This window comes from Gymnodraco acuticeps, unplaced genomic scaffold (assembly GCF_902827175.1).
Source record: "Gymnodraco acuticeps unplaced genomic scaffold, fGymAcu1.1, whole genome shotgun sequence".
Lineage (NCBI taxonomy): Eukaryota > Metazoa > Chordata > Actinopteri > Perciformes > Bathydraconidae > Gymnodraco > Gymnodraco acuticeps.
The window spans coordinates 500747-520751 of NW_022989831.1; the positions used below are offsets into that span (position 1 = coordinate 500747).

Genomic DNA, 20005 nt, shown 5'->3' on the forward strand with positions numbered 1-20005 from the left:
GCCATAATTGCAGCTCCACAGCAGAAATTAAGGACTGGGAAGTGATTCGCCCAGCGCCATGGTGAAGTGCTATAGAAAGCAGCAACTTCAATAACAGTCCGGAAAAACATGGAGTGTTAAGAGAGAGTTAGTTAAACTCGCATTCAATGACCCATCCATGAATGTAAAACAATAAGAAGGGTTGAATAGTAGACCTGGCTTTATGCTTCAGAATCGGTTGATATCCGGTTTATAGTGTTGGCAGAAGCCAGAGAAAAGGGAGAACATCTTGTACTAAAACTAAAATCTCCAATGCTGGTCATTGATTTCCGGTATCAGGAAAGGTATTCAGATTCGTGGGGCAAAGTTCAGGGCCAAAGTTCAGCCGTAAATCAAGCTTCACATAATAACCGTGGAGGTTTTCTTATTTGGAACTGGAACCGATCCATATAAACATCTACAAGTGCTGTCTATTGCACTGTGTAAAGGGTCTGTGATCATGTTTGAACTAAAGTTCACTGTAAGGTCTTCAGAGGGTGGAGTCATGTTTGAGGTTACTGTTAATATAATCAACACATAGAGTGGTTAGGAGATGTGAAAGTCATGGTGTCCTCATTAGAGCAAATGTGTTGTTTGTTACTGCAACACTATGAAACCTAGTAGTATATTAGAAAAATACAAAAAAGGAAATAAACGTATAGGATACAAAATTAATGGTGTGTCAAGAAACAGGCATTTAAACTCAAGACTGAATGTAAATGTAATTAAATCAGGCAACGTGATGTGGAGGGAGTAAATAAAGGGGAGATTCAAGCCAAAAAGGAAATCCTGCCATGGAATAAAACTCATGTTAAACTCCCTTGAGTGGCAGTTGGCGTGTGAAGGAACCCTCATCTCACGCAGTTGCTGGAAAAACACACAACGCTTCCCTAAAAATCCACTGTCTGCCCATTATCCCGCCCACGCCAGCCCATAAACAGCTCCTTCTTTTTTCCCCCCCGAAATACATGGACATGAGTAAGAAGCTTGCACTGGAATACTATGAGAATGTCTGGAACTTTCCGGGACTACTTCTCTATCTACGGTCATAGAATAGAAAAGATATAAATCAAACTTGTAAAACGTGACCCTTTGAAAAATAGAATTAGCGATTCATTGAATTAGCATTACATATCCTGTCTGTGTTATCCACCCACCTGATGGAGCTAATACAAAACATCTGATCTCACCTGTGGCCCCCCTCGTCTTCCTCCTTTAGCACACTGTTGTCATCCTCCTCGATCCTATTCGTTCCCTTTTAGAGTTGTCCTTCACTGGGACCACGGTGAAGTTGGTAGGCCATTTTACACCATGTGTTTCCTCTCAGTGTCTCCTGTTTGCCACACTCTTATCTCTGTCTCCTCTCTCCTCCCTCGCTGCTGCTCCTTTCCCTCTTCTCCCGTCCAACAGCTGTCAGTCCTCTCCTCTGTCTCTCTCTCTCTCTCTCTCTCTCGCTCAGTTGTTTGCTTTTTCAGGCTAACAGCGCTGGTGTACTTTACTCTCATGGGCAGAGGTGGGGTGTTAGTTCTGAGTTTTTGTTCCCTATCGCTCGGATTCTGCTGTACACCCATGTGACCCCAGCCCCCCCCTACGCACCAACTAATCAAATAAGGAAGAGCCAGACTGCCCCGCCCAGTGGGGGCAGTACCCGTAGAAACACACACTAACAAAAAAACATGACATGCATTTATGCTCATGATTGTGTGAGAGCATACATATGGCTTTTTCTGCGCCTGAGGGCAGACCAAGGAATGTCGCTCTGGTTCTCACACAACAAAAGCCGGCAGCCTTTTTCTAAGAGAGGAGGAAGTCCTGAGCTGCACTACTGAGGAAAGTTTGCGCGCACACAAATGGACACATATACATATCCTCACTTCCTATGCACTGTTATTCGACCCCATGTGCAAAGTCAGAAGTGGGCAGGGCTGAATTTAAAGACATATACTGGCCGTGGTCTAAACACACATGCCAGTAGAGGGTTAGCACATGTGCATGCAAATGCTAACACACAAATTAGACGTCTGCATTACATGTACATCTCAACAAAAGCGTAAAGTATGTCAGCAAGTGAAAAGACAATTAGATATACAGGGAGGGGGATGGGGAACTGATGGAGGCAAGTGAATCAATACTGCTGTCAACCTCATGCTCTTATCTCTCCATAGCAACTCTTAAATACAAGGTGCACGGTTCACTAGAGAGACAGACATCCACATGAAAATATAGACTGAGAATCTGCTCGCCGTAGCTAACATTTCTTAGCTGACCTTATGACCAATCCACGAACAATGAGTCATTTCCTCAAGGTAATGAGTGCACTGGAAATGAAAGCATGAAGGTATTAAAACCCACCCAGCAACACCCCGGTTTGATGGGAAATACTCAAATAAACAATGCCGGAGGAAAGCAACCACAGCAGTTCATGTTGTTTCATTCATTAAGCAATGCCTTTTATAATGTGAAAGTCTGTGAGCCTCTTTTGGTTGCTTAACATCTGGAGACACACCCAGAACGAGTGGCCCTCTCCCCCTTAAGTACCCCAACATGACGACATACGAGATCAATATAGTGAAGGGAGGGGGCTGCGTGAAACAGGAAAGGGAGGAGGTGGAGTAGAGACAGAAGGAGACAGTCAGGAAGAGATACCATTGCTTCTTTTTTAGCACTGCAACTTGTAATTATTCATATTTCCAAGCAATGAGCCAGAGTTTAGAGAATTCCATTAGGTACTATAATATGGTTTAGAGAGTATTCACTATAGAGGTATCCAGGATGTAACTACAGAAACATTTTGATGGAACATTTAGAACTTGCCTATGTATATTATATTTACCAACAGGCCTTACCAGAAGGGAATAATACTAAAGATTTGTTTCATTTAGTCATACATCAAAATGGTTAGGGTAACAACTAACCTTCAACTCAAGATAAATGTATCCCAATCTGCTGTGACAGCCCACCTGTATACAAATACTAGCCTTTAAGTTACACATTGTCTTTACTTCACTGTTTGGTTGCCAATGCTCTGTTAATAGGGACACAGAGTACTATCAGGGTGATCCTCTAAGCAAATTACAAAGTCTTCTTTAGGATTGATAAACATATTGTCCACCTGAAAACCTAAAACTCAACGTGTTTTATCTGTCAATATACAAGTCTCAATCGAAAACAAGAAGTACCATTTGGGGGATTTCAGGGACTCATCTGTAATCTGTACTTCAATATATTAGACACAAGTGAAGGGTTAATTCACGGGAAATCAGTCCATCAGTAAAGCATCAGCCATCCAATCAGGCATTTTAGAAATAGCTCCTCAGGTTTCAATGAAACACAATATTTCCAGTAAGTGGGTGTTGCATTTATTGGACTGCCTAAATGTTACAGGCAAATCAAATGCTGAGTGAAGGAAGGCAATGCATTAATCAATCATTCATCTAAAAGCTCAATGTTCGAAATTGAAAACAAGAAGTCTCATTATTGGGGGATTGCAGGGACTCATCGGAAATCTGTATTTCAATATATTAGATAAGTGTGAAGTAGTTAATTCACTGAAATAACTTATCTTGCTATATACCAGATGAAGTCCATCAGTAAAGCATCAGGTATTTTAGAATGATATTCAGTTGGCAGGTCAGGTTTCAATGAAACAATATATTTCCAGTAAGTGGGTGTTGTTGCATTTATTAGACTGCTTCAATGCTACAGGCTAATCAAATGCTGAGTGAATACGCCTGGCAGCTAATGTACTGTCTGAAGCAGCTGCTGTTCATGGAATCACAGGGAATGTTTCTGTGCAAACTGAAAGGAAGGCAGTTTATTAATCAATACAGTCCTCTGAAAACTCAATGATCTCTAAGTATGATGGTGCTGCTGAGGTAACAAAGAGAGCACATATCCACTCCCTGAGCAGTGATGTAACTGGCATCCGTTAATTGGTTTGGCAGACAGTCAGACTGCTTCTCAGGGACAGTCAGGGCATCCAAGCTGGAAGGACAACGTCTCTTTTATGAGGAAGTTAACAACTATCCAGTGGACACTGAAAACTAGGCTAAACTGTTGTGACATAAGCAGTTCCCAGACACAGACAAAGCAAATGTGTATACACAGGAACACAAGGTTATTTATAACATAACTGCATGTGAGACTAGTCTGTTGACAACAACGATACAATATGGAATCACACATTCTTAAACTGGACAAACTACACTACCCGCCTAAAGACACAAGAGTATTGAGTGTGTGTAAGTCGCTTTGGGTAAAAGCGTCTAACAAGTGACATGTAATAGATAAGATAGTACTTTATTGAAGTGTTGTGTTGCAGGCAGCAGCATAAAAAGACACGGCATTGTACAATAACAATTAAAAAGACTAGAAATAAACAAGAAAGTAGAAATAATGTAATGGGAAAATAATTATGAATTTCTGCCTGAGACGTGACTTTCTACAATATTGTACTGCATCCAGAGTGTCAATGCCAATCACAGACATATCATCTGTGATATAACTAACCAGGAAAATCATTTGGCACCATACATCCTAGAAGAAAACATGGTTACCAGTCAGATACAACTTCAACCTCATTGAAAGCGGTAAGGGTATCCATGGCTTTAAAGTTATCATCATTTGTTCTTCAGAGATTTATTTATTTGAATGTTTTCTGTAGTAACCAAAACAATTATATGAACTAATTATCCAACTAACTATTAATTACTACTAATAATGATATTATCTGTATACAGTCTGTGTCTATGGTTCACACTGGCTCCACAGACAGCGATGCATTTATCTGCCCAAACAAGAGTTCCACTTTGTCTCCATACGCTCAGATTTCTGATCCCAGAATAGATGTATCGACTGATCCTACCAGTGAAGATGGGAAGAGACTGGACTTGATACACCAAGTACAACCCAAGGACACTCAGGCTGTGGAGAGGAACTGATCTCTTTCTTCTCATGCATATTTTCTTTTTTCTTTCTTTCTAACGATAATTCCTAGTTTTGTTGTATCCTCTTCAAATATCTCACATCTAACACTTCATTTGTTTCCATTGCTGCTTTGCTATGTCATGCCTTACGATACAATGGACTGTGAAGAGATGTTTAGGGCCAAATGGAAAAAATGACTTCCAATATTTATAAAATGTTTTAATTAATGACAATAATGTATTTTAATGTGAAAGCACAACACAAGATCCAAATGTAAACAAAGACCTGGTGTTACCCTACAATTGACACATATTTACATATGAGCAATATAAGATGAGAACAAAAATAAAAAAGGATTGGTACATGAAATACATATATATCATGATGAATGTGATCTTTGAAGAAAAGTACACGTTGTTCTACAATAGAGAAACATTCAAAGTACATTTTGACAGTAGGTAGCAGAGTCAGAAGATGTTCATGTTTGTGACATCTGCCCTGCTACCCTGAATCCTCTCGAGTGACTGATGCTGCCCTCTGGAGGGGGCATGAAGAATGACAACTTGCATGTGAAGATCACTACACTGAATGACTCGGTTTAAAATGAAAAATAATTGAATACATCTAAATGATTTGATGGTGGTTAACAAGCTCAAAACAACTCTTTATCTTGTCATGTGAGTTTGGGTCATAGCTTTTGTCACATGGCATCTTCCCTTCCTGTATTACTTCCTCCTGCTCCTAAAACTGCATTGCATAATTCTTTGACTGACAGAGGCCAGGAGGTTAAGAGAAGACAACCACTGATATACTATACTGTATTAAACTATAAGCTGTTATGCAAATCAAATATTCTAGAGTACTTTAGCTCATGATTAGTCGACCCTTTTGGAGCAGGGTGGTGTACAGTTAGACTGTCTGAGATATAATACAAGCCACCTTAATGGAACTTCCAGTATGTGTAAATGAGATAATACAATGGTCTGAGAGCTGAAACCATCACATACGGTGAATAGGCCTGATTCCTTTGCAACATGTCTGTTAGCGAGTAGGTAGACGATATAAAAACACTCACATCTATAGAGTGGTGCAGGGATGACGTATTTACCCGGAAGTAAGCTGCGCATGGGTTCCCTCGACAACAAAGCAATGGGACTCCTCCATGGGATTTGGGAAAATAGCTTGAAATAAGGTCTGTGGAAAACGAACCTCAAAATGCTAACGTTATGCTATAAGCGAACTACAGCAGGGTCGCACGAGTTCAACGTCACGCCAACTTAAGATCGATATTCAAAAATACAGATTCAAAATTGTACAAGTTAAAGCGTTTGTTTGAACAGTTTGCAGGAGGCAGGTACTTGCTTTCAAGCAGAACAGGGGCAAACAAACTTAGCGGGAGTGTTTACGTAATCAGCGTAATGACGTTCAACGTCCTCGACAACTTCTGTAGTCCTATTCAGCCACTCGTTAACAACCATCGTTTTTCAGACACGTAAACTCTTCAAAAATCACCAGTGGGGTCACTGCTGATGTATTTAATGTCGTTGAACAAAACGTGATCCGTCTCTTAAATTTGTGTCAACCACAGACCTTATTTCTATTTGGAGCTATTTTACAAAATCCTATGGAGAAATGTGATCACATTTAAAGATACAGCCATTACACTACCATCGAGACAAAATATATGGACAGTAATGGTTATGTTATCATGGAATTAACCAAGTTCCAGCATTAGAAAAACACCTAGCCCACCTAACAGTAACCTGTGCAAATGGAAAGGTTATGTTTTAGAAATGTTCCTAATGTCTGACAATAAAATGGTGACTGAATCCTTTAATTTCCTTTCTGAAACATTTCCATGACTTTCCTTTATTGGTCTGTAAAGGAGACATTAGTGTTATTGTGATGTCTAGTATGGAGCCAAACATAAGTCCTAATCGATTTAGAGGATGACGGTAATGGAAAGATCCCACTAATTACAATCAGCTATTCAACGTCATGTTGCCACAGTGAATTGTCAACAGGAAAGGGATCACTGCATGATTCGAGGCAACGTGAAGTACGTAATGAATCGAGTGCAGACATGGGCAGCCACACCTCAACCATCTCAGGTAACAGCACACTTGCCTGCCAGTCACCCATTACACTGTATTTGACACAACAGGCTCAGGTGACACTTTCCTCTCGTTTGAGGCGAAGGCGTTTGTTTCTTTTCTGTGTATGCTAGGTCTTTTAAATCAGGGATGATTTTAAACTCCATTTTCCAGTTTAGAACTACTTGCACATAAAGAATGCTTAGTGCTTACATTACAAAAGGAACTTAAGTTTCATGTATTGCCTACAGAAATGTTTTGAAGAATATGTAAGGTGAAGATGTTCTATAACTGTTAAAATTAGTGGTGCACGATAATTATCGGGCCGATATTAGGAATTATGACGTCATCCCGATAAACCCGATACCAGTATTAATAGCCCCAATAATATACAATATATTTTTTGGGTAAAAAAAAAGAAAAAAATACTGCGGTGTGGATTGGGATGAGGGGCGCTTGTTTTTCACTCGGCTCCTCCCGTTTTGCCAGTACTGTGGTATTAGTGGTTTAGGAAGAGGGGAGTTTTTCACAAATCCAGCGCTCCCTAACTCATGCCTGGCTGTGACGTAAATGGTGTGCGGCCGTGAAGCCAGGACAGTAAACAAACATGTCGTCGGTAGTATGGGACTATTTCAAAGTTTGAGTTCGATAGTTCGCTTGCTATTTGTATTAATCAAATCAAATTTTATTTGTAGAGCACATTTAAAAACGATTTTGGTCGAGCCAAAGTGCTGTACATGTAATTTAAACACATAAAAACACATTACATCACAATAAAAGACAATAAATCACAACAGATAAAAACAACACATGGAACAGTCAGGAGTCAATATTAACAAATGCAATGCAGAAGTTCCACGAGGAGGGAAAAAGGCAACGAGCTATAATCAGGGTTCATACACTTTTTCACCAATGATTTTCAATGACTTTTCCATGACTTCTCAATTACCTTTACCTAATTTTCCATGACCAAAAAAAAATACCACTGAAAATGGTTTATTTGAACATGGAACAGGAAAATAAGGTCTGCATATGAAACATGTTGTGCCTATCTAAAACAAATCAGATAGTAGGCTTACTAGCTTCTACACGCTGAAGCAACTGCAGTCAGGGAGGCAAACTCATCAGGTATGAAAAAGGTGACAAGGACCCGAGCCCCCCGACCCCACGGAATATCGGCTTTAAATGAGGAATAACAGGATGTTAGCAGTCAGAACAACTAAAGCAGCAGGTAATAATAACAGAAACGCCAAAGAGTCACATCTAATAGAAATATATAAAAGCATTTATTTTAATTGTGTAGCAGTCAGTTTATAATTCTGGCTGTTGAGCATTTTGAAAATGTATTTTCATGCCTCTGTGCAAGGCTTAGTCTTTCTATCTTTATAGCCACTGGTGTAAAGTAACTAAGTTCATAAACTCAACAAGTACTATACGTGGGTACAATTTTGAGATACTTGTACTTTATTTAAGTATTTCAATGTTTTGCTACTGTGTACTTCTACTCCTCTACAGTTCAGAGGTACATGGTGTACTTCTACTCCTCTACAGTTCAGAGGTACATGGTGTACTTCTACTCCTCCACAGTTCAGAGGGACATGGTGTACTTCTACTCCTCTACAGTTCAGAGGTACATGGTGTACTTGTACTCCACTACATGTATTTAATACCTTTAGTTACTTTACAGATGTGGATGAATGATGTGAAATATAATCAAGTGTTGAATCAGACTTTAGTTCCACCTGGAGTAAATCCACAAGCTACCCTGCAGAATACAAAGTCATTCAAACTAGCTGCACCTTTACCAGCTTTGAGAACACTTTCATGATCAATCATTATAAAACATATATATATTATTCTGAAATGGACCAATCTGCTCAATCACTACTTTTACTGTCGCTACTTTCACTATATTTTGATGAGAATACTTTCTACTTTCACTTGAGGAACTGTTTGAATGCAGGACTTTTACTGTGATAGAGTATTCCTACACTCTGGTACTTCTACTTTTACTCAAGTACAAGATCTGAGTACTTCTACTTTTACTCAAGTACAATACCTGAGTACTTCTACTTTTACTCAAGTACAAGATCTGAGTACTTCTACTTTTACTCTAGCACAATATCTATAGTTATACCACCTCTGTTTATAGCCTATGAAAAAAACTATTAGAAAACGAAGGCTAAAGCTAACGTTAGCAGATAGTAACAATGTATGCTAGCTGCAAAGGCACCGGGGCTTTTACCTATCGACAAGGCTTTTGAAAAAGGCAAGAAGTTTGCCAGAGACGACCCCAGGGTTAGTTTTGTTCATAGTAGTAATGCTCATGTCATTTGCTCACTACTAGTCTTTTTTTTACCACCAGGTGTGCAAAAACTACAGGTACATTTAATATATATATATTATATTATTATCGGTATCGGTCTTGAGAAGCAGGAAGTTATCGGTATCGGTTTCACAAAACCAATATCGTGCATCCCTAGTTAAAATGATGTAGAAAGGCTCTTAATCACCCATTTGTGTTGTTGCTTGTGCCTGCTCTAACACTAGAGGCCTGTCAATGAAAAGAAGGGCAATGAAAACATTTAGCCTGTAGAGTAACAGTAAATCACATGTGTACCTTCAATCCATCATATAGCTCAATTATCATAATTAAAACTCAGGAAGATGAACAATGACTTATTAGAAGCTGGCATATCACAAAAAACTCAGCAAAATTAAGGCTAAAATTTAAAAAGCTTTAAAAAGGGAAATTATGGCTCGAGTCAAAACTAAAAAATTAAAAGTTGAAAATAATTGAAAAGTGATTAAAAGAGACCCCTGCTTTAATTTGTTAAAAGGGAGACTCAATCAGTGACAATTGCACAACCTCAATAAACAATCTTTTAGTTTAAAGGAACGTATTTCACTTTATATGTGTGTACGCCTGGGTTAAAGTATGCAGGGGTGTGCACATTCAATGACCAGTTTATGTGTGGGAAATGACTTGTGAATGTGTTTACTACGTACGTGTATTGCTTACACATCTGGACCTAGATGTTTTATTTACACATAATAAGAGTGAACAATGTGATCTAAAAATAAATGAACAGAAACAAAAAATATTCTTTGGAAACCTGTTCCAAATGTGATAATTCCACAAATATACTTTTGTGGTTACACTTAACTTTGTTTGAAGATGACATTTGCATATTACCGCAATCTGACACCAGCTGGGTCTCTCGGTATGCCAGGTAGATGGAGTGGACATACATATCAGCCATTGAGTCAGTTATACAAAAACAGAAGTTGACTCAAGTGTTTTGTCAGCTTAGTTCCCTTTTCGGCAGACAGCTCCGTAGTCATGCAGAAAAAAGATACAAGTTCCCACTGTATCATTTCATCTCCGGCTCTTTTGACTGTGCTGTAGACATTTAGGCAGCTTGTGTTAAGATGTGAATCCTTAAGCTCTTCATTTAGAGACAGGTGGAACATGATATTCACGAGGAGTCTCCCTAAACATTTCTGACACCCGATATCCACCACCGCCACGACCCACTGTACCTAGCTGTCGTTCCCCTTTGCATATACCTGGGGTGGACACAATAACAAGAAAACCTACACAATCTAACGCAGAAATCAGACACAATTAAGGCTTTTGTTGGGAGTGACAGACAGGCAGTGAATAACAAACGTCATAAATGTTGCTCTTGTACATCATCTGTCCACTTATTATGTGTACTTTGAGTCTATACCACAATACTCAGCCAGCTTCTGATGTCATTTCAAAGATAGACTTAGCTTAACACAGTCCTAATTAGGCTTTATTCTGTCCTACCACAGTATGTAGTGCCACAGCAAAGGCAATAAGGCCACAATGACTCACTGCAGATGCCATACTTAAGCCTTACACCTCCTGCTGACCAACACTGGAAAACCCCAACTGCAAAGGGTGCGAAGCTCCAGGGGAAAACATGTTAAGTGGTTTTTCCCACGTCTGTTCAATGTCCATTAAGTGTCAGTGCCTTTTCATTTTGACCACATGCATTGTGTGTCTGAAATAAACACCAGCTTCACTTTAATATCAAGCGCATGAGAAAAGATAAGAACAGGATGTCGGGTAGATTAAAGAAGTGTTTCCAGATCAGGTTAGTCTGGTGAATTGATTAGACGATATTGTGTGTAATAATTAGGGATGCACGATATTGTTTTTTTGAAACCAATACCGATACCGATAACTTCCTGCTTCTCAAGACCGATACCGATACAGATAACCGATAATATATATATATATATATATTAAATGTACCTGTAGTTTTTGCACACCTGGTGGTAAAAAAAAAGACTAGTAGTGAGCAAATGACATGAGCATTACTACTATGAACAAAACAAAGCCAAGAACAGTTTTGACTCTTCAAAGTGACCAGATTTATTTTCCCAAATAAATATAATTGAGTCAATCAGTCAATGACAATGTGTTTCCCTGCACAATGAGTGAACAATGAGTGGTCCATATTAAGAAATGGAAACAACTATTACCTGGCATTTATAGGACAGCAAGCCTATCAAACATTTGCCAAAAGCTTGTTGCCTTTTCCCTCCTCGTGGAACTTCTGCATTGCATTTGTTAATACAAATAGCAAGCGAACTATCTAACTCTGAAACTTTGAAATAGTCCCATACTACCGGCGACATGTTTGTTTACTGTCCTCGCTTCACGGCCGCACACCATTTACGTCACAGCCAGGCATGAGTTAGGGAGCGCTGGATCTGTGAAGAACTCCCCTCTTCCTAAACCACTAATACCACAGTACTGGCAAAACGGGAGGAGCCGAGTGAAAAACAAGCGCCCCTCATCCCAATCCACCCACACCGCAGTATTTTTTTCTTTTTTTTTACCCAAAAAATATATTGTATATTATCGGGGCTATTAATACTGGTATCGGGTTTATCGGGATGACGTCATAATTCCTAATATCGGACCGATAATTATCGTGCACCACTAGTAATAATATAATAGGTATTTCCAAGTTGTGTTTTTCTTTTTGCCCAAATCCTAATTTGAGCCCATTTAAAAATTGGGTATTCGCCCACATAGAGGTCAATCTGATACCTATATGTAGTTTCTAAATGTACCAAGCGGCTTTATTTCAAATACTAAATGACCTGGTTCAAAACTATTAAATAAGATATTCATAGACTTCAACAATATATATCACTGATTTATTGGAACTAGAGAATCACTGATCTTTAAACAAGTAATGACCCTGGCTGCAGTACTCAAAAAACATTGCTATATATGTGCTACAAGCTAGATCAATAAGTAAGAAGAAAATGCTGCACAGAAATGACAGACTAGGTTTAAGGTAATTTGTGTTGCCTTTACATTGATGAAGAATAAGCACTGACTGCACTAAAATCCTGGATGCAACACAACTTCCTCAAACTCAACAGCAATAAAACTGAACTCCTCCTCATCGGATCAAAATCCACCCTCAGCAAAACCCCCAACCTGACAATCACCATTGATGGCACCCCTGTTTCCCCCTCCACCCAGGCACGCAACCTTGGCGTGATATTTGACCCCACCCTCTCCCTCGAGCCCCACATCCGTCATGTTGTCAAAATCTCATTTTTCCACCTCCGCAATATTGCCAAACTCCGTCCCTCTCTCACCCGCCCTGCAGCTGAGCGACTCATTCACGCCTTCATCTCCTCCCGCCTTGACTATTGCAACTCCCTCCTCTACGGCATCAGCTCCACCTCCCTCAGTAGACTCCAGCGTGTCCAGAACGCAGCCGCCAGACTCCTCACCCACACCAAATCATGGCATCATATCACCCCTGTCCTCAAAGAACTCCACTGGCTCCCCGTTACACACCGCATCAATTACAAACTCCTGGTCCTCACTTATAAAGCCCTCCACCATCTGGCCCCCCCCCTACCTCACTGACCTCCTCACCCTCTACCAACCACCCCGGTCCCTCAGATCCACCTCAGCCGGTTTGCTTTCAATCCCAAAGGCCAAACTCCGGAGCTTTGGGGACAGAGCCTTCTCTGTGGCAGCCCCGAAGCTCTGGAACTCACTCCCCCAAGACCTCCGTGAGTCTGAGTCCCTCACCCTGTTCCAGTCCCGCCTCAAAACCCACCTTTTCAACTCTTTATCTATAAAGCCCCCCCCTTCTTAATCAACTTCCTCCTGACTGCTTTTCTGTTGTGTTTTTTTGTTTTGTTTTGTTTGTTTTTTTGTTTTGTTTGTATACCCCCCCTCCCAAATGTAAAGCGTCTTTGGGTCCAGAAAAGCGCTATATAAAATTAATATATTATTATTATTATTACTGACCAATGGATGGAGGCACAGTAAAATAACACAAATCAAAGAGACCCATATGTGGAATGGCATGTATGTTGGTCAACCTTTACTAGTTGACAGCTGTTACATTGTGTCAAAACTCATTTCTGTCAGGAATGGAAAAAGGAACCAGAGGGAGAACAGAAAAGCTCTGTGGAAAACAAACTAAGCCCCCCCCCCCCCTCCTGGATCTCAGATGATGATATACTTATGCATTGTGTAGCGTGTCAAGAGTTCCTAAGAAGAACATAGGGCTACAATGGTAGTATGCCCTTTCCGAGGATTGGGTTAAACTGTTGCCGTGTGCATTTCCCAAAAAGAGGAGGAAAGTCCTCCCGTCTAACCAGAGACGGAGTGACGGACACACCCCTTGTCCTGAGTTTGCGTGTAAATAAGGAGCAACTGGAACAAACATCCCTTACAAGATTGGCAGGGGAGGCCGTGTGCTGTGAGCAGATATAGGGGCCAAAGCCCAGTTGGTGTGCGTACAGTGCTGACTGCTGGGCTCCAAATAAAGCAGAGGGCAGCACATGATAGCCAAAGTTGCATGCCCTTTCAAACATGAATGCACACACAAGCATGCAAACGTAATGCTGAGGAAATTCTGAAGACTTGCATCTACTAACACATTCACACCTCAAATCATTAACACTATCTATGCTGTGTTTACTATATAACCTCAGGCTCTGTGTCCAATTATCTTCTGTTATTGAGGTACATCTGGAGCCAAAGGGCAGTAAAACACATCAAACAATCACAGGCATTCACACACAGGCACATGCTGAATGTGTTAACCTCAAAGAGTCCTTGAGACCTTGTCAACAGATGGTCCACGTATATCACTGATGCTACAGTAAAACACCAACCTGGTTAGGAAAAAGATTTTGCATTTTCATGCAACTAAGTGTATGGAAAAACATAGCTATGGTTAGTTTTGTAAAGCTTCTAAGTGGTTCATAAGGAGCTAAATGTTTTGGAATAATAAGGCAATTATACTTGGATAAAGTTCAGAGACTTGAAAGAGACATTTGTATAGTCTAAACGCTAAAAACACTTGCTCCTGCATGTCCCATAATGCAGATAATAACATCGTTTCATAAGACCCTTTCTGTTAGTTCAACAGCAATATCTTCTGAATTCCACCCCCCCCCCTCCAGTTTGTAACACAAGCTTTCTGTTAAAACGTGTGGTGTTATTAAACCCAAGCCAAAATAACCCCTTGTGATTTCGACAGGGTTATTTTAAAAGACTTTGACAATCTTAAAAATCTGTGAAATTCAGTAAGTCTTTCTAGGTCACATATTTCAATTAAAAAAGGTATCCAAAAACAAAATAAGATAATATCACAACATTAGCACCGAGCACATGGGGCATGTATTATTGCTTATGAGCAACAGGTTGTATGAGTCAACCTTTGTACTCCTCTCCAACAATCTCAACAGTGTTTCCCAACTCCACAATCTGCAAATGTGTGAACTGTCAGTGAGAGAGATTGACAGTCCCTCTCTAAATACTATCCAAATGTATATCTGACACCTTTTATCCCTGCAGAGACTCGTGTATCTTTCACGCCCTGCTTAATCCCTCATAAATCCAAATGCAATCTTAGTCATCTTGTGTATCTGCACAAGTAGCAGGAAGCATCCTCTGTGTGATTCAATTAACTATAAATATACTGATTACATCAATGATACTCTGTTTACCGAGTAGGGCTGCTCAATTAATCGTATTTTAAAATCGCAATTACGATTATGGCTTGCAACGATTACGAAAACAACGTAATCGAAATAACGATTATTTTTGTATTATTACTTTTTTTTTTTCTTCAGTTGAATTATACTTCAAGTTCAGGGTAATCAACTGTTAAAAACATACTGTTCACATTTTTTTTCTCCAATAAATTGATGTTTTCAAAGTAAATGGATAATCGTTTTTAATAATCGTGATATCAATTATTGACCCAAATAATCGAGATTAGGATTTTTGCCATAATCGAGCAGCCCTATTACAGAGTATACTTGCTGAAACACATTCTTACCATGTACTTTATACATTTAACCATATTCATATATTCACTTTATTTACCAAACACAGCTTGGTCTCTGCGCCACAGACGGCATCTATCATTTAGACAACAGAATCTGCTTTTTTCTATCATTCAAACACTAAACTTCTTTGTAACCACTGCTTCCTCTTTACAGTGTTACTTCATCTCCTCTTATACATTGGTTGTGAAACCTCAATGAGAATGCTGACCGAATGTCCACATTTGTACAGTTAAAGTTGCTCTGAATCACACACAAAAAGGGTTGTGAAGGAAATGCCTGTCCATCCAATATCTTTATTGTTATTATCTAGACGCATTATGTGCTTCAGTATATCAACTTCATCATCTAGCAATTACATTTAGCAGACACATCCAGTATGCAATCAGTAAATAGATTACAGCAAAACAAGTACGCCGTACGCCATTAGTCTTGTATTGATTGCAATGACTGCAGTAGGGGAAGGAACTGAGGAAATTGAAATCCAGTACAAATAACACAAACAAAGGGTCGAGCAATACTCCTTTTTAAGATGCATGACTCCTGACATCCAGTTTTCATCATCCAGGGAAATTACAGTCCATGTATTTCTTTTGCATGTCAGCATTTCATTATCTCTCACAAGATTGAAACAATCCTCCACCCAAATGTCGAGAATCCAAATCACGGAACCAACAGTCAAATGTGTTTTCATAGTGTTAGCCAATCTTAAAGTTTTCAAAATCAACAAAAGGTAGAGGATAGTTGTTCTATATAACTGCATTAGATAAGTGATGTGAATAACTTCAACTTCTAAGAGATGTTTTTAAGAGTCAAAGAGCCAAAGATATTCAAAAATAGAGAATCTTATCCTATGAGAAGGACACGGACTTCTACTTAGTTAGTTTGTGTCAAAAGAAGGAGAAACCCATTTTCCCACGGGGTTGAATAACTTAATTCAGTGGTTCTCAAATGGGTGTACGCGGACCCCTAGGGGTACGTTGGAGTACTGCAGGGGGTACGTGAGATTTATTTTATGTTAATGAAAAAACAAAACATAAGTAATGCATTTAAACAAACTGCGAATAGTAGATGAACTACTTTATTCAAAGGTTTACAGCAATTCTGGATAATAAAATGGGAAAAATAAATGGGGTGCTCTCTTTTCCTCTCCCTCTCCTGACAGCCCGTCAGTCTCGTGCAGCTCGCTGAACCTGTAATAAGTGACCCAACAGTAAAGAATACACATATTTATAACTAGTTTAGCTAGTTCCAGAGTAGATAAACTAGCTTAGTGTGTTAGGTCTAACTCTTAGTGTATTTTGCTCCGCTCAACGGTCCATCACAGCGGGCGGAGCTGTGATCATGCAGAGCTGCGTGTTCTCCGTCAGCAGCAGCTGATCTGATCTCTGATCTCTCTCTCTTGCGTCCGGTTAAACTTCACTCGCGTTTATGTCCAAATCTATCAGATCTAGCTAGTTCTAGATAATGATATGACTGCCTGCTTATCAATGGACCTAAACAATAAGCGTTGCTTGGTAACGGCATGTGGCCGCAAATGATAGCGCAGCATTATGCATAATGTTTATATGAGGGGTCAAAACCCCATGCTCATAAAATGCTCATATATTGTTTTCTCTTCATTCCCCACGCCCCAAAAAAAATAAAAATACTAATTTTAGGAAAAGTAACGAAGTTTGAGCAGTGTGGGTTTTATATTAACAGAGTTACACATATTTCAAAACGCGAAGTGTAATAACTGCAGTAGCCTTCCTGTCAGAATGACAAAGACCCTCAGTGAAAAGGGTCTTTTCAAAGGGGGTACATTATTGAAAAAAGTTTGAGAACCACTGACTTAATTGGTCGATCTTAACTATTGAGTATGTTTCCACAAAGGGGATACAATCTTTTACAGAGTCATGTATCAAATAGTTTGCAGATTATAATTGTTACTATTCAAAGCTCACACACAATTTGCTCTGCCATTGTACGTGACAGAAATGCAAGAGCCGTGAAAAGCCCGAGTGCTGCAAACACAAGCTATTGTGGATGAAGGCGCACAGCACACCCATCTTCTTCTATGTAACTTCAACTGATTTGGAATGAAACTCAGTGTATGCATTCAAACGGAATAGACAGGTGCCAGGAGGAAATCATATGGAAGACATTTCTGTTCTTCTACTACCCTTGTGTGGTGGAAGTACTGACTATAAAAAATAGAATACACAAGCCACTGAGAACAAAAATCTTGTTATGTCTTCTAATCTTCCAAGCCTACATAAAATAAAATGAACACATAATTACACATTACAAAATGTCAATAGCGACACACTCGTCTGTCGCCATGATTCATCACCAGTAAAACATAATCAGCATAGTAATCGCTCATTTTCCATCAAACGTTTATGCTTAAAACCTCATTTTTTCCACATAACAGTTTTCCTTTATTTCTCAACTGTGACATTTGAAAAAGCCTGTGTGAATCCAGACGCAAGTGGAAAGAAGGGACCCATTTTCCTCACAACAATCTATATTCAAAATAAACACCACCAAAAATAGACTCCTTTTAGCAGCTCAGTGCAGTTAAACATAACTTCCTCTCCTCTAACAATCAATGCACACACACTTAGCCATCAGCAAACTGCATGCTTGCTTGGCCTGTGTGCCAGGCAATTATTCCAGCACCTTCTTACCCTCAACCTGTTGCTATAGAAGCACCTTGTTTGTGAGCAACTGGTCCAACAAGGCTTAGAAAACAAACTGCTGCCAAATTATGGTTCAGTGAGAGAAAGACATGTTTAACTTGATTAGGAAAAAAAACAACAGCAGTGATTTGTGGAAATATCTTGTCATGAATAAATTCCATAATGAAGAACATTATGCACATTTTGAATGACCAAGTAACAAAGGGACACCTTACTTTCTACAGGATCATTTGAGCACAATATATTGAGTTTAAATAACAGTGTACTGAAAAATGTATTTCTTAAACCTGCCTAAAGTTTTTTTTCTCTGCTCTCTATTGTTTAGGACTATTGTTATTTACACTTTTTGAAATTATACAACGAGTGTCAAAAGGTAGTCTATTAACAAAAAATAAGAACTTGTGGTGCGCTCAAGTTACAAAAGGGGTACCTCATATAGGTGAGGAAAATGTGACATAACGCTAATAAACATTTTACATTTTAAGCTAGCAAAATCTTCGAAGGCATTTTCTGTAATTAAGTGGCTATGTTCTCTGTGGACTGTTAGGTGACACATTATCTTTTCACAATAACTTAAACAAAAAGTGTTTTAAATAAGTTGTCTGACTTTCTGACTGACACTAGTGCTAGGTGTGTTCTTAGTGCCACATTGTTGGGGTACTGACGCCCCATACGTTACATAACTAAAAGGAGGACAAACAGCCAGACAAGTGGAGTGCGACGGCTAATCCTCTCGTATATAGATGAGATAAGAAGTGGGACACACACGGAGTTGTTAACGGCCAGCTGTCTTACCGTACTTGTTGGGCTCCCTGTTATACTCTAGGATAGGCACAGCCACAGCGTTGGGGTCCTGCGGCTCGAACACGAAGTCCTCCCCCGCCTCTTTTTCCTCCACTATGCCACCGCTACTGCTGCTGCTGCTGCTGCTGCTGATGGTGTCCGGTGCGGGGTCAGCGACAACCGCGTCCCAGTGCACCCCCTCCGCGGCAACCCCAACTCCAATGTCCACCGGGACTACCACAAATCTTTCGCCCATGTCCCTCCCTCGTGCCCCGTCGGTCGCACTTTTAATGGAGGAAAAACAAACACGCCGCCCGGCTTCTTACCTCAGTGGTGCACACTCGTTAGGGGCAAACACACAGACAGCGTACACACACGCTCACGGACTGATCACAGGATTGATTACAGTACAGACGTTCCCGCCCCAAGCCTTCTCTGATTGGCTGAGAGCACCAAGGAGCGTTGTCCATCTACCCCAGAAGCAAATCAGAGTGCTTGGAACTTGTTAATTGTGGAATTAACCAGTTCTGGTTCTTAATCAATAAAATGATATACCTACCATAATTGAATTCCTCTCTAATTGTTGATAATTTAAAAATACTTCTTTATGCTGTTTTAGCAAAATGTTGTATTCAGCCTTCAAATGTGTTTTGAATTCATATCATTCCCATACAAAGCCTTTGATTTTTCTTATTTCGGAGTAAATCTCTTAACATACTCAAAATTGTTTTTGAAAATATGTTCACTTCGGCTTATACTTAGAAAATGGAGTCAGGCCTCTTAGCAAAACAATACAGCTAAATATAATTCTCCTTAAAATAGTGCTGAGTGCCCTGCTGTCACAAGTGAGCACATGTACTGGGCTGGCATATCACACTAAACTCATTACACACTTCTTTAATGGTCTCAAAATGATGGGGTAATTAACACTCACTCTGTACATCCTCCACACTATCAATAGCCTGTTAGGGAAACTCAATAAATCATTCTAATTTAAAAATCAGTGATAGTTTAGTCATTTGCCAACACCTCGCCAAAGCAACTTTGCTATGTTACAGCTTAGAATAAATGGTTTGTCAATATCTCAGGATAGGATGACCTCTCAAGTTTCCAGTCAGGTTTTGG

The 20005-nt window shown here is 39.7% G+C and overlaps 1 protein-coding gene across 5 annotated transcripts in view; it reads right to left on the reverse strand.

Moving 5' to 3' along the window:
• slc12a7b (solute carrier family 12 member 7b) overlaps positions 1-19263 on the reverse strand; it is a 72542-nt gene extending 53279 nt beyond the window's left edge. For 4 of the 5 annotated variants that reach the window (XM_034234638.1, XM_034234630.1, XM_034234625.1 and 1 more), the window contains exon 1: positions 18893-19263. In XM_034234638.1, coding sequence (XP_034090529.1) covers positions 18893-19136 — 244 coding nt within the window. In that variant the 5' untranslated portion in view covers positions 19137-19263. Of the gene's footprint in view, positions 1-1208; positions 1585-18892 lie in introns of those variants that run through there. The other variant, XM_034234646.1, reaches the window with a different exon arrangement.
• Positions 19264-20005: the final 742 nt, after the last annotated feature.